This window comes from Talpa europaea (genome assembly GCF_964194135.1).
Source record: "Talpa europaea genome assembly, chromosome: 14".
NCBI classification, from domain to species: domain Eukaryota; kingdom Metazoa; phylum Chordata; class Mammalia; order Eulipotyphla; family Talpidae; genus Talpa; species Talpa europaea.
Genome location: NC_140082.1, coordinates 6,084,277 through 6,097,838, shown reverse-complemented (window position 1 = coordinate 6,097,838; position 13,562 = coordinate 6,084,277). Strand labels below are relative to the sequence as shown.

Below are 13,562 nucleotides of genomic sequence, written 5' to 3'. Positions count from 1 at the left end.
CCTGAAGAACAACCAAAAAAAAGATACTTTTGAGGAACACTGGTCAGGTATTATGTAGAATGTCCCTCAGTTTGGGTTTGTCTGATGTTTTCTCCTTTTAAACCATGGGATTATATATTTGGGAGAAGAATATGACAGAGGTGAAGTGTCTTTCTCATTACATCTTATTATAGGGTACATAATATCAGTATGATGTTACTAATGATATTAGAATTGATTGCTTGATTTTTGTGCCAGCTCTCCTCACTACTGTTAGAATCAAGTCGCTAAGCCCCACTTGAGGGAAGGAGAATTTAGTGCCACTCCTAAAAGGAAAGGCATCAGAGAACTTGAGGATATATATTAATCACCACAGTTACTAGTAAATATTTGGGAAAGGTGATACTTTGCGGCTGTGCAATTACCTGTTCAGATTTTGAGTTACTTTTGGTAATTTGTGTCTTTCTAGAAATGTACATTTCATGAGTTATCAAATTTGTTGGCAAAAAGGTGCACATGTTATTTCCTCATAATTAGCTTAATTTCTATAGGGTCAGTAGTAATTTCTCTACTTCCATTGGTATTTATGTAAATTTACTAAAAAAAAATCATTGAATTGTACACTTAAAATGGTTGAATTTTATAGCATGTAAATTATATTTTGATGAAGGTATAAAAAAGAAAGACAAAGAGAAAAAAGTCAACTGTCTATTAATGACCCCCTAATTATTATCTCCAAGCCTCTTGCCTGAACTTCACATTAAGTGTTCAACTCGGCTTGGATATTTAATAAGCATCTCCAACCTAATGTGTCACAAACAAACTCCAAATCTGTACCTACTGAGTGCCCCATATTTCAGTATATGGATCATTATTCTTTCATATGCTCAGACCAAAAAATTGGATTGTCTTTGACTTTCTCCCATACCCTATATCCAAATGGACATCAGTAAATCCATGTTTATGCCTACCTTCAAGATAGATCCCAAATCCAGCCATTTCCCACTATCTGTGCTGCCATAAGTCTAGTCTAGGCCGTGATCTTCACCCATATTATCTTATGTCTCCTCACTAGTCTCCCTATTTCCACTGCACTCATCCTCCTCCTCCCTCTCAGCCTTATCTCTGTACTCAGGCATCAGCATCTCTTATAGGCTAAATAGTCAGGTCTCACACTCTACACCTCCACTGACTTCCCTCCTGGAAGGTCCTAAAGCTAACTTTAGAAAGTCATTGGTGAAGATCAGTAGTATTAATCTGAATTCTCTTGTAAGACCAAGGATCCATAAAGCACAGAAGGGAGCAGAACCTAGTCTCACTTTATGGCTAATATGCAATTGAAAAGTTTAAATTTGGTGACGTTCACCTTCTCTTAATTTTCCATGAGTCCTTTCCTCATAGTTCCCATTGCCCAGAGTCCTTTGGCAGCCCTGAGTTCCTCCACTCAGGTTCCAAGGCTCTCCAAGATTATCTATCTCCCTGTTCCACTTAAATAGTTCATTTCAGCTGCTTTTAAGGAAAAAAATCAATCTTTTTAATGCTTGCCTGTGTAGATTATTTTCACCTCCTTCCCTGAATGCCTGTAACTATCCATGATGTATTTATTATTATATAAGACAGTGCTTGTCAACTCACAAGTTTGGACTGTGGGGATGAAAGGAGATAAAACTATTGGCACTGTGGGCAGATAGATTTATGGACCAGAGGAGAAGGGGCATCTACGATGGAGAGCCATTGAAGGTAGAGAGATTTTACGAGGATGACTACCCGCATGGGCTCTGGGCTGAGATGGCCTACTTCCAGTTTCAGCTCTTTAACTTGTGGCCTAGGCAAGTTGACCTTTCTGACTGCTGGTTTATTCCTCTACAAAACAAAACTAAAATAGTCTTAAGTCTATAGCGCTATTGTAAGGTGGTGCATGTAAAACATTGAGCCCACTCTCCTGTACATGGAACGTCTCAGTAAGTGGTAGCTGTTTATGCTCTTAAAAAAATGGAAATTCCCAGGTTTTTACCCCAGCATTTCGAGGGCGGGAAGAAGGGTTCTAACGGCCATATTGGAAGAGATGGTGGCCAAAATACTCTTCCGTAGGGTGTGTGCACCTTTTGTAAGTTAAAGATCTGTTCCTTGGGAACTGTCCATGTAGCTTATATTTTCTCATTGAGTTTCCTTTTCATCTTCTAGAAGAGGCTATAACCACGAACGAGGTTATAAACCAGTTACTGCACCACGTTGGTGCGATGTGCATACACCAACTTAATCTTCTTGCTACCAACCCCAATCTTCCAATCACAAGTGTCTTGGGCAAGCAGCATCCGATTGAAGCACATCATCTTAACAGTATTTGTGACATTATGGAGAAGGCCATGGTGAATGGAGATACCTGTATTATACGCTGCATTCTTGTTGTCTTTCAGGTAAATATGTTGTTTTGGGATAAATTAAATAACAGAAAAAAAGTGTAAGCCTTGGATTCCACCAGCTAATTTTTCCCACAAGAAAAATTTAATAACATTCCTGTTTTCCATTTTACCACATTCTAATACTATAGAATTATCACATTCATTGCACTGCAATTAATGGAGTGCTACAATATGTAACTCTTTGCAGTTGATGCATGTAAAATTTTTACTGTGACTGTATATTACACAATAGAAGATGTGGTTAAGAATCCACCTGGTTACCTATTCATTAGACAGTCTACCATGTTCTTTCTTCATAGGGATAACTGATCCCTAGTAGAATTAGCATATTTAGATCTACCCCTTATGTTTCTGTAGGTGGTATTTAAATTTTTCTTCAGCCCACAAACTGAAAGGAATCGAGACATCATCCGAAGGTCGGGATTGCTTCTTTGGCAGTTGTTGATGGCACCAAAAGATCAGATTTGCCCTGAAATCCAGAAGGAAGTCTGCCTTGCCATCAGGTAATCAGAAAATGATTTTATTAGTGCTCTCTGCAAAATGCTTCTCCTGACTGCTTTGTAATCTTCTCTGCAAACTGTGTTGTAGGTGTTTCTTCCCCTATTCCACAGATGGGGCCTCGTGCTTAGGGGATAATTGAACTGGAAAGGGGTTTGTGGCCCCCCCCTCCCAGAGGGCCCAGGCCATCTGTGTGTCTGTTTTCCTTATCTCACCATTTGGATCTTAAAAAAAAAGAAAGAAAGAAGGAAGGAAATAAATCCCTTTCAGTGGCTATGTTGGTTGTTTGGAAGCAAATGTTCTCTTTTGGGAGAGAGAATGGCAGCGTGGTCAAGAAGTGGGCTTTGGGTTCTAATCTTTGCCACTTACTAGCTGTACCCTTGAGTTGAAGTTTCGAGTTTTTTGTCTGTTTGTTTTTTAAAGATTTATTTATTTATACAAGCACTGGGTACAGTCAGAAGTGCGGGAGGGTGAGAGAATTCACCAGAGCCAAAGCAGGGAGCAGAACAGGCAGAAGGACCGAAGTAGACTGCTGAGGGGAGCAGCGGGTGGCAGGAGAGGCCTGCACTCCATGTGGGACCCTCGCTCGGTGGCCGGGGATTGAACCGGTACTGTAGAGACTGCGGGCAGCTTTGCAACCCAGTGCTCAACCACTGCGCTCGGTGGCCGGGGATTGAACCGGTGCTATAGAGACTGCGGGCAGCTTCGCAACCCAGTGCTCAACCACTGCGCCACCGGGGAGGCCCTGAAGTTTCTGAGTTTTTTTCAGCAGTACAATGGGCAAAAAATAGCATCTGCTTTATAGGTTTGTGAGATTTTTAATAAGATTTAATAAAAGTAATTCAACACTATTAGCCTTTTTGCTTAAACCTTATTTGATAAACAATTTATCGACCATTTTCTATTTATTGTCGCCTACTCTATCAGTATATATTTTGAGTGCAATTAACTTGTATCCAGGAACATAGCTTTGCTGTACCAGGAGAACCAAGTGCCTGGTCTGGGAGAACCGGAAGCAGGGGAAGCTAGAGGGAGGGGAAGTTTTTCCTAGTATAAGAGATTATGCTTTGGGTCTCTTTCTGTTGAGAGCATGAAATCAATAATTTAAGTCTAGTATATTAGGAAACTTCGGGAAGTGTTAGTATGTCAATTATCTTGATTATAGTGGTGGTTTTGGGGTATATACATAGGTTAAACTTTATCAACTTGTACACTTTAAATATGTGCACTTTATGTCAAACCTCATAAAGAAAAAGGATAGATTTTGGTGCTGTTTATAGTGCTGTTCTTCCTGCCTTTTTGAATAAGCTGAGAATTAGAAATCCCCTTCTCAAATGATTTTCTGGGCACAATCTGCATGTTTAGCTCGCTTGACTACATTGACTTGTGATAGCTCACTTCTGCCAGGACTGCATCTGGACTCAGGTGAGAACTCATTTTGGAAATTCACAGATTGGAGAAGGAGGGGGATACCATCTATCAGGAAGGTGATTGGACTATACCAGGACAGTGATTCTTTCAGAGTCAACTGCTACGTTTGATGTAATCAAACAGGTGTCTTAATAAAAATGGAAACTTAAAGTTTAAAGTGGACTAAATACAACATTTGTTTAAAAGCTTTGAACTTTCTGTCATTTCAGCTCTGGTTTAAATATCTTGTACCCAGGTGAAACTGAAATCAATAACTTACTTAAGCTGGTTTTAACAGAAGGTAAGAATTAACTTTTAATTATCCTTGAACAACCATCCTACAGTTTGTCCCTAAGGAAGCAACTTACTTATTATGTATTTTTCCTCACGTCTGTTAATCAGTGTTATTTTTACTGTGTATCTTCACATATGCCAAGCCCAGATTTCAATCCAATTGAAAGTAGAAGCCACGTTTTCTGAATGTTCAAGCTTTATAAATCTCTTCCCATGTCCACTGCTTAGTGTAGTGTACCAGACTCTAGATGCTTAATGAATGTGGATGGTAATGACTTCTTGGAATTTTCACTCCAGGTATCCTTCACGCGTTTAAAAACAAATTTTTAAAATTAGACTAAATAATAACAAAATTCACCATGTTAAAGACACTGCATTTATAAGCAACATTAACTTAAGGAATTAGCACACTTAATGATACATCAAGAGCGTAATGTAAAACAGGATGTGCTGACTTGAAAATGTCTGTTTTTGCTGCTTTAAGTACCTATGCCTCGTTCCCCTAGATTGTCAACAGTCTGCTTGTTAGTCTCAATTTCTCAATAGTCTCAATTTTCTAAGAATAATTACCAGGGTGATTTATGGAGCTTTGTCCTGTGTTAGGAGAGAGAAACAGCGGCCTTGCCCAGCTTCGGGATGTGATCTTAACCAATTTAGCTGAACAGCTTCAAAACAACCGGTTTGGCAGTGAGGAGGATGATCATTACAGGTAACACCAGTTATAATATTTACTCCTGGCCTTTTCTTTGTGTTATTCTCAGTAACTAATTTACATTTAAGTGTGTTTGACCAACTTTGGTCTGCTGTCATTTCTAATCCGATAATTAGCATGTTAAGTGTAAACTGTGGATCAGTGGAAAGATAAGTCCCACCATTGCTTCAGAAAGGATAATGGCATGTTTCAGTTTTATTAGTAAAGTTTCTTGGGTCTGGAGTAAAAGGTATTTAGCAGAAATAACAGCTGGAACTTATTTAAGAACTCTTGGGTGAAGGGCATGACCCAAATTGCAGCGTTGATGAGGCAAGGAGGTGTTGATTTTCTGTTACTTGTAAAGTACTTGGTCTAGGTATTGGCACCATTTTTTCCCCTGAAAATTTAACTTAGATAATATACCTAGTTGTTAGCATCATTACTGAGTAAGATGATTTATTTACAGAACCAATTAAGTTATGTCTTCTATGTGTCATCCTTTACCAGTTATATAAGTTTGCCTTTTACTAATAAGCATCAATCTTATTGTTGCTTTTTTTTTTTTTTAACATTTTAAAGGCTAAATGATGAACTGTTACACTACATTCTGAAGATTGTTGTACGGGAATCCTGTATCTTAATCACCAAGTGCCAAACTGTCTCTAAGGATGATTTTCAAAAACTCCTTTCAACTGTGCCTGTAAGTAAAAATGTGTTTAATGAAAGCAAAATTATATCATGTCCCTTTTTTCATTTTGGTATTGAGTTGTGTATATATGTACATATACTTACACACTTTTCAAAGATAGACTTAATTAATAAAATCAGTGGGTAACTGTGTGTCCTAGAAATGGAGAACTAGACAAATCCACTTGAAATATTTCCTCCAAAGACTTTATATCTCCTACTTAAATGTCTTGTAATAAATAATTTGAATTTTGGTATTTGTTTCATTTAAAATAGTGAGGATTTCCTCCTTTTAATTTTTAATTTAGCACTGTGTGCTAAGCTCTCAGGGTTTTTGAGAAACTGATAGGAACCAAAGATTCTGGATATGTTTGGGTCGTCTTCTCTAATGGAGAGCCATGTGAGGGGCTTGGGGAGAGGAAGCACTCTTAAGAGGCAAAAATTCAAGTAAGCAATCTCCGTGACTAAAGAAGATTGTGTAACAAAAGGCAGAAAGTTATGGTAAATGTGTCAGATTGTGTGTTGAAAGCCATGTGGAAAACGTCACCTAGAAACTAACTTGGTCTGTTTTCTGTACTTTCTCTTTTGCTTCCGCTGTCAAAATCTTTTAAAAATATGAGGATTACATGATTCCTTCTTTCAATAGGATTTAGATCATTTAAATGCCCTTATTTGTATTAAAGGCTGCGTCTTCCTGCCTGCGCTATCTGATGGCAGTTCAGAACCACCTTCTCAGTAACACTATTTTGATTAAGCCTGATGAGAATGATGACAGTGACAGCTCCTTGCAGGGAGAGACATTGAAGGTACAGGTAAACACCAAGCTTTATTCTAACGATGCTTTCTATCCAGTATGTGAAGCACAGTTTAATTAGTTAAATTTCTGTGTATTATGTCAGATTTCACCATGTCGCTTATATTGTGAGAAGTAATATTAGGTCACTCATTTCATAGATTTTTTTATGTCACTGCATAACAGTTGCCATACTTGTGACACTCTCATAATGTGTCATTCATGTGCTCCTGTCAATCTTTTTGTGCCTTAATTTTCATCTTCTTTTGAGAATTATAAAATACGGCGCTTACAAGTGATCTCACATGCACCTGAAAGCTCTATGTGCGTGTGTGTGTGTGTGTTTATATATATGTATATAAAGATAGGGAGCTGAATAAATTTGGGTGTATAACATTTCAAACAATATTTACAATTAACTGAATTACTAGGTTTTCTTGATTTAAATAACTAAAATGTGATAATTTTCTCACAGTCTTTATATTGAATAACTTTCTAATTCATTTCATTTTCTATAATTATTTTTAAGTTAGTTTCTGTGTAAACTCAATAATTTTTTTCCCACATGCAATTATAGAAATCCAAAGATATTTTTATAGCAGTGGTGGTTATAACTTTGACAGATGCTCAAGGCGGATGTTTGCATTGCTCTTCAGAATTGCTTCTTTGTGGCAAAATTAGAGAAATCATAAAGAATTTGACTTCCCTAAAGTGATGACTAAAACACACTGCAAAATTAGCCATGGTAACTATATCTTTGCTGTGGTTTGCCCATTTCTTCTTGTAATATATGTACTATATAAACCACATGCCTGCTAGCTCCTGTTTATGATTATATCATTATGTGATGTTTTTAATCGTTGAACTTGCTGATACTATCTATTAGCTTCTTGCCTTAGTATACTAGTCCACAAAAAAGGCGGTGCTGGCATCTCCCCTATAGGTTCGCTGTGAGGGATAGACTCTGGCACTTGCTGCTCCTGCATTTGCATTCAGTAGATGGGGCTGATGTCATTACTAGGACGTAACCCAGGGCCTATCTCAACCAGTCAGTTCAGAATTATTTTTCCTCTGTTATCGATAAAAATATCTTAATACTAAAAAAGGCCCTAGCAAATTCCAAAGTGCAAATCACTGTTTCCTATTTAACAGGCTAAATTTGACAAATTCTTAGTCAATGCGGGGAGGAAGTGCTCATAATAAAAGTTTGGTTGTCTAGCATCTCGGGGAAAAACGGAAAGCACAGATTTAACCTCAAGTATCAGTTTGGCTGTATGCTTATTAATTGAAAGTAATTGTAAAGTAAACATTTCTGTGATCCTAGCCAGTGTTGTTGAACACGTAATGTGTTTGTACTCAGTTATTTTTAATGTTTACTAGCCTATAGCTGCCTGCTACTTTAATTGGTTTTTAACTTCAATTTTTCAAGTGTTTCCAAGTGTATAGCCTTCAAGACATTAAGTAGAAAGGTCACTTGTACTGTTTCAGAATGTTGTGTTTTTGTCTCATTTTACTCACCATCTATACATGCGCCTTTTACTGTTCTGTTTTTCTCTTTAGCTATCCTCATACCACCCAAGGCAGTCTCCACCTGGACATTTTCTGGGCTGGCCACCGGGAGCGCTCTTGTGCTGGAGGGGATGGGAGAAATGCCTTTTCTCCTAGGGACTCGGTGTGCTCTCGGTGAAATACTGCGTATTTCTGTCAGCACTCCAGACCTTAGCCTCCCAAATCAAATTGCTACTTGCTATCCTAGCAGAACTTACTGCTTTGGGCTTATTCTGGCCACCTCATTATTTCAATTTGGACTATATCATTAAATACGTCATTTCATGTGGTCATTGTGAGTGTGCATTCATCACAAAGCTTAAAAATAATATTGTGATATTTTCTACCTAGGAGCTTAAGGTCAGTATTTTGGCTCTGGCCACCCAAATCCTGACTGGATGCGATGAAGTGTTGGAAATGCTACAGCAGGTCACAACTGCCCTCATAAATAGTGACATAGCTGACCGTGAGCAGAGGTGAGGAAATAGGTTTTGAACGTGACCCTTCCTTTCAGGATGAAAAATTTGCTGATGAAGTTGAAATCTTTTAGAACATCAAATGTCTATTTAATAAGAGGGATTTTTTTGTGAGAAGAGGTTGAAAGGGAAAGTTTTCAAAACCAAGGGCAATCTAACTCAAGGGCAATTGGCGCTTTTAAGTGAGATTTGACTAATAGCCGTGGTCTGAGAGTACAGGGTAACGGACAGCCTTGTTTCTGACATTGCTTCTTCTGGCAGCATCACTCCCAAGTTGACCTTTCCTTCAGTTGCAGCTCAGCGCTGCACGCTCTTAGTTTCCTCACATTACCTGAGGTAGGGAGTGATAATTTAGGGAATTAGTGATACAGACAATCGGCTGCTTGCAAATGATGACACTGATGTGACAGCTCAAAATTTTGCCTGAATTTTACTTCTCCAAGCACAGCACTGACCTATATAGAGGGTAAACTTCTCTTTTTCAGTAATAAAACTCTTTAGTCCTCATTAAAATTTCTGCTATGGTCTGCTGTTAGAGAGAAGTTACATGCAGTGTTTGTTGATGATTTTAGTGTTGGAGATGCTGACCTGGAACCACCCTGCAGTGTATTCTTTCCACGCAACTGTCTGTCCCTTTTCCCGTTTCTTCCTCCCACAAAGTAGGTGGTGGGAAGGTTGGAAGTGAGAACAGTATAATTCAAATAGGCATTGAATTGGGACTTATTAAGACATGTCGGGCCCACTGTTAGCACATGGAACAGATCTGCCCCAGGGACGGCGGAAGCTGGAGACGTGAGGTGTACACCTGATTCAGCCTCAGTACCCCAGGTAGCCGTAAGGGACTTTATAACCCACATCTCTCTTGGGGAGGGTCCAGTGTCTTGATTCTACTAGCAGAGGACTGGGATATTAACAACGTGATTTTAAAGACAAAATATGACCCAAAAAACCCAAAAAGGAATGTGATTTTAGGTAGCCATTTTATAAGAGATACATACAGGAAATCATTGCTATATACCTTTTTTTTTTTTTTGCATTGTTATATACCTTAAATGACACAATGTTACAAGTCAGTTATATCTCAGTAAAACTGGGGGAAATATGATTTTTTTAAAGATTTATTTATTTATGCATTCAAGAGCTGGGGTACAGGTCAGAGATGAAGGGGAGGGAGATGTGAGAGGATTCACCAGAGACAGAGTAGGGAATAGAACAGGCAGACTGACTGAAATACACTGCTGAGGGGAGCAGCGGGCGAGACAAGAAAGGTCTGCTGCGCCATGTGGGTAGCTCCCTGGCTGGGCCGGGAATCGAACTCGTGCTGCAGAGGCTGTGGCTTGCTTCCTAGTGTGGTGCTTAACTCCTTGCACCACCAGGGAGTCCTGGGGGAAATATTATTTTAAGACAAGTTAAAAACCTGCCTGCCTCTGTACAGGCCTGCCTTCATACACACAAGCCAGTTGCTCCAGGCTGCAAGCAGGTATCACTGCTACGGGCAGGCAGGCAGCGCTGTAATCAGTCCCTCCCTCCCTCCCAGAGACTGGGTGTGGAACAGCAAGCTGGAGCCCCAGAACCAAGAGCACTTTGCAGGTCTAACTACCTGTAGTAACTGTGTGCATTTTAGAACCCATTTATAAAGTGTTTTGAAGATTCTGTGAAATGCACCTATCACCTTTTGGGCAAAGTCAAAATCCTTTCCTCACTTTGTTCTCGCCCTCTGTGGCAAAAGGTGGGAAATTTGCGGACTGAATTGTTGTAACTATAAGTATAAACAGTGTAAGACAATTGTCAGTTAAAATTGATGTTACTTGTTTCTTTGCAATTGGGAATTACTTAGACGGTGTGTTTTCTTGAACTTTTTGTAGGTTAAAAGGCTTGGAGCAAGTTACTAAGGCGACTATGCTCGGTCACCTTCTTCCAGTGTTACTGACCTCCCTGATGCACCCAAATCTACAGACTCTGACCATGGCTGATGCCCTGATGCCTCAGCTAGTGCAGCTGGTTCTCTACACCAGTCAGGTGGGATCTCTGTTATGCCAACGGGCTCCTCAGCCAACCCACTTCACCTTGCAGCTGTGCATACACTGAAGGGGGAGGATAAACATAATGAAAATAACAGTGGAATGGAGAAAATCATTGTGTCATAAAAATAAGTTAGAATATTAAAGAAAAACATTTTGTTCATTTAAATTTCTCCCTGCGGCCTCTGGCAAGTGTTAATTATGGGTCACCTGCAAAAATGCTAATCGACAATGCTGCTGAGATTGGGTCATTGTGTTCAGACTCCTGAGACCTTGCTGGCTACTGGTAACTAATATAAATGATATGTGCCACTCCAGTGTTAAATAAGATAAAGTTAAGTGGTCTGAGTTGCAAAGCATTTCTAGGAATAAAAAAAAAAATGAGAATTCTAAATTTCACTGTAGTAACATCCATGTAGCTGATAGCAAGCGCTTTAAGACATGCTGATGGTTTTCTGTTTCAGACGGCTTTGCTGCTTAAAACCCAGTGTCCAGTTTTTGCTGAGGTGGGCTGTTCTCCATGTGGTACATCAGACCAGAAAGGCAGGCTCTTTCCTGATGAGAGGTGAGGGATGCTGCTTCCCTGCCTGAACCTTTCTTGTTTTCTTCTGTTAAAAACTAGTACTCCTTTTACAACAGTGATTTTTAGCAAGGATTCTCTAACTGGGAAAAGAAAGAGACTTTAGGGACAAAATTTCAGAGATAATTATTGAATTGTTTTAGAAATGAAAGCACAGGTTGGAATAAATTTCCTCATGGATCAAGAGATAAGTTGAAAATTGACAACAAATTCTCTCGGCTAATGTTAGGGATAAAAAATGTTATGACTTTGGAAAGTAATGTGACAGTTTTTTTAAAAAAAATTAAACACATATCATGTGATATAGCTGGTCCTCTTCTAGGTATTTGTGCAAGAGAAAAGAAAGCATAGGTTCTTCTAAAGACTTGCCTGTGAAGACTCATTAATTAGAATAATCAAAAACAAGAAACAACCCAAATGTCTATCAACAGGTGAATAGTTAAAACACACTGTGGTTTAACCATGCAGTGGAATCCCGCTCAGTAATAAAGCGGAATGCACAATTGATATATGCAACAATATGTATGAATCTCAGAATACTTGCCAAGTGAAAGAAACAGTCTTCCTCAAAAGTACATACTGTGTGATTTCATTTCTATAAAACTCTAGAAAATGCAAACTAATGACAGAAAGCAAAGAAGTGATTTCATGGATCACCAAAAGAAAGGAGGAAACTTCTTATCTGTAGCCAGACCTACCAAGTTGTGTACTTTAAATTGGTGCAATTTTATTATGTGTCAGTTATATTCACTTTAAATGAGAGTTGGTGAGGTCCTTTCCTGAGTATGAATTGGACTTCCCCTTGGAAAGGGGGCTTTCCCTTTTGTGTTTTACAGTGTATACATTTTGCTGCTAAGCTAAATCTCTTTCTCTTTGTCTGGTTTTAGAATGCTGGAAGAGAAGGAAGAGCCAGGCTTTCTCACTGGGTTAAAGATTCCTGCTCCCTGGGCAGCTGGGAAGACTGTGGAAACCGTCCACCCTGTCAGAGACAACTATAAGTTTAAGGAAACTGTCCACATCCCGGGAGCTCGCTGCCTGTACCTTAGATTTGACAGCAGATGCTCTTCGCAGTACGACTATGATAAAGTAAGTAAGAAGTGTTTTTGTCTGTTCACCTCTAGTGAGCTCACTTTGTAGATGCTTCTTATTTTTCTTTGCTGCTGGTCACCATTCTTGATTTATTTCTGTCTGCAGATTTCTCTTAGGAGAACTTTCCTAAGATAATGTCTTGAAGGGTAGTGCTTAGGGATTAGTCGGCACTCTGTGGAAAAGAACTGCTGTTTTAATGAAAGTGAACTTTTTAAACTTTAAAAAGTTTTAGATCTTAGGTTGTGACTAATGTGACCAAGGAACAGAATTCTGTTCTTTCTGTTCTGCTGACCTCCTACTTTCCCTCTATGCTTGGAGTTCCTGTAGATGCATCATGACCTTTCATCAGAAAAGTCCTACTGCCCAATTCTTGGGGTTTCTCATATTTTGGGTTTTTTTTGAGAGCAAGCAGCCCTTTAGAAGAATTTCAGATGTGCTAGGGTCTGTGCTTATTATTTATTTAAATTGCTTATTCTTCTTTGCCATTTACCTCAGGGTCCACATTGATTTTTGAGGAAAAGTAGTTTCCAATCTAGTGGCTTAGCAAGTATAAGTAAAAGGAAGCATTTTAAGGATTGAAGTATTTTCTTATATTTATAATTGTTGAATTGTAAACCACTGCATTGAACTTAGGAGAAAAGGCTAATGAAATTGTGATATGTAGCATATAAAAGAACAAATGAGGGATTGTCCAGTAACTCTGTACTTCCGGGACTATCGTTATGTAGCTTGTCAGCTCTCTGTTGTTTCTCCTCTGTGAATTGTGTAAGAGCTGATGGTTCTTAAATTCCCTTAGGGAAGATTCTTTCTCAGCTAAAAGAAGAGAGCTTCTTAACAGTAGATAGCATAAGACAGTGAGACACATTGCTGGGCAAGCTCTAGAATCATCTTACCCAGTATCTCTGAGGATAGTGAAGAGTTCCAGGTGGAGAGAGGGGTTTAAGATTTGCTGCTAAAACCCATTGTAGCTGCAAGTGAAAGAATTTAGGAGATGATAATTGGTAGACCTTTCAAAAACTATGTCCCGGCATCAGTCTCCTCCCCTTCACAGCTGCTATCACTAGCTACCCCCC

The 13,562-nt window shown here is 39.0% G+C and overlaps 1 protein-coding gene across 2 annotated transcripts in view; it reads left to right on the top strand.

Annotated features, from left to right (window-relative positions):
* Window positions 1-13,562, top strand: part of HECTD4 (HECT domain E3 ubiquitin protein ligase 4) — a gene marked incomplete at both ends in the record, with an annotated part of 170,513 nt that overhangs the window by 83,179 nt on the left and 73,772 nt on the right. Inside the window, 10 exons of one of the 2 annotated variants that reach the window (XM_084254197.1) lie at window positions 2,164-2,396; window positions 2,760-2,905; window positions 4,541-4,611; window positions 5,208-5,313; window positions 5,875-5,995; window positions 6,666-6,788; window positions 8,675-8,799; window positions 10,665-10,818; window positions 11,285-11,385; window positions 12,288-12,486. In XM_084254197.1, coding sequence (XP_084110323.1) covers window positions 2,164-2,396; window positions 2,760-2,905; window positions 4,541-4,611; window positions 5,208-5,313; window positions 5,875-5,995; window positions 6,666-6,788; window positions 8,675-8,799; window positions 10,665-10,818; window positions 11,285-11,385; window positions 12,288-12,486 — 1,379 coding nt within the window. Of the gene's footprint in view, window positions 1-2,163; window positions 2,397-2,759; window positions 2,906-4,540; window positions 4,612-5,207; window positions 5,314-5,874; window positions 5,996-6,665; window positions 6,795-8,674; window positions 8,800-10,664; window positions 10,819-11,284; window positions 11,386-12,287; window positions 12,487-13,562 lie in introns of both variants that reach the window. The other variant, XM_084254196.1, reaches the window with a different exon arrangement.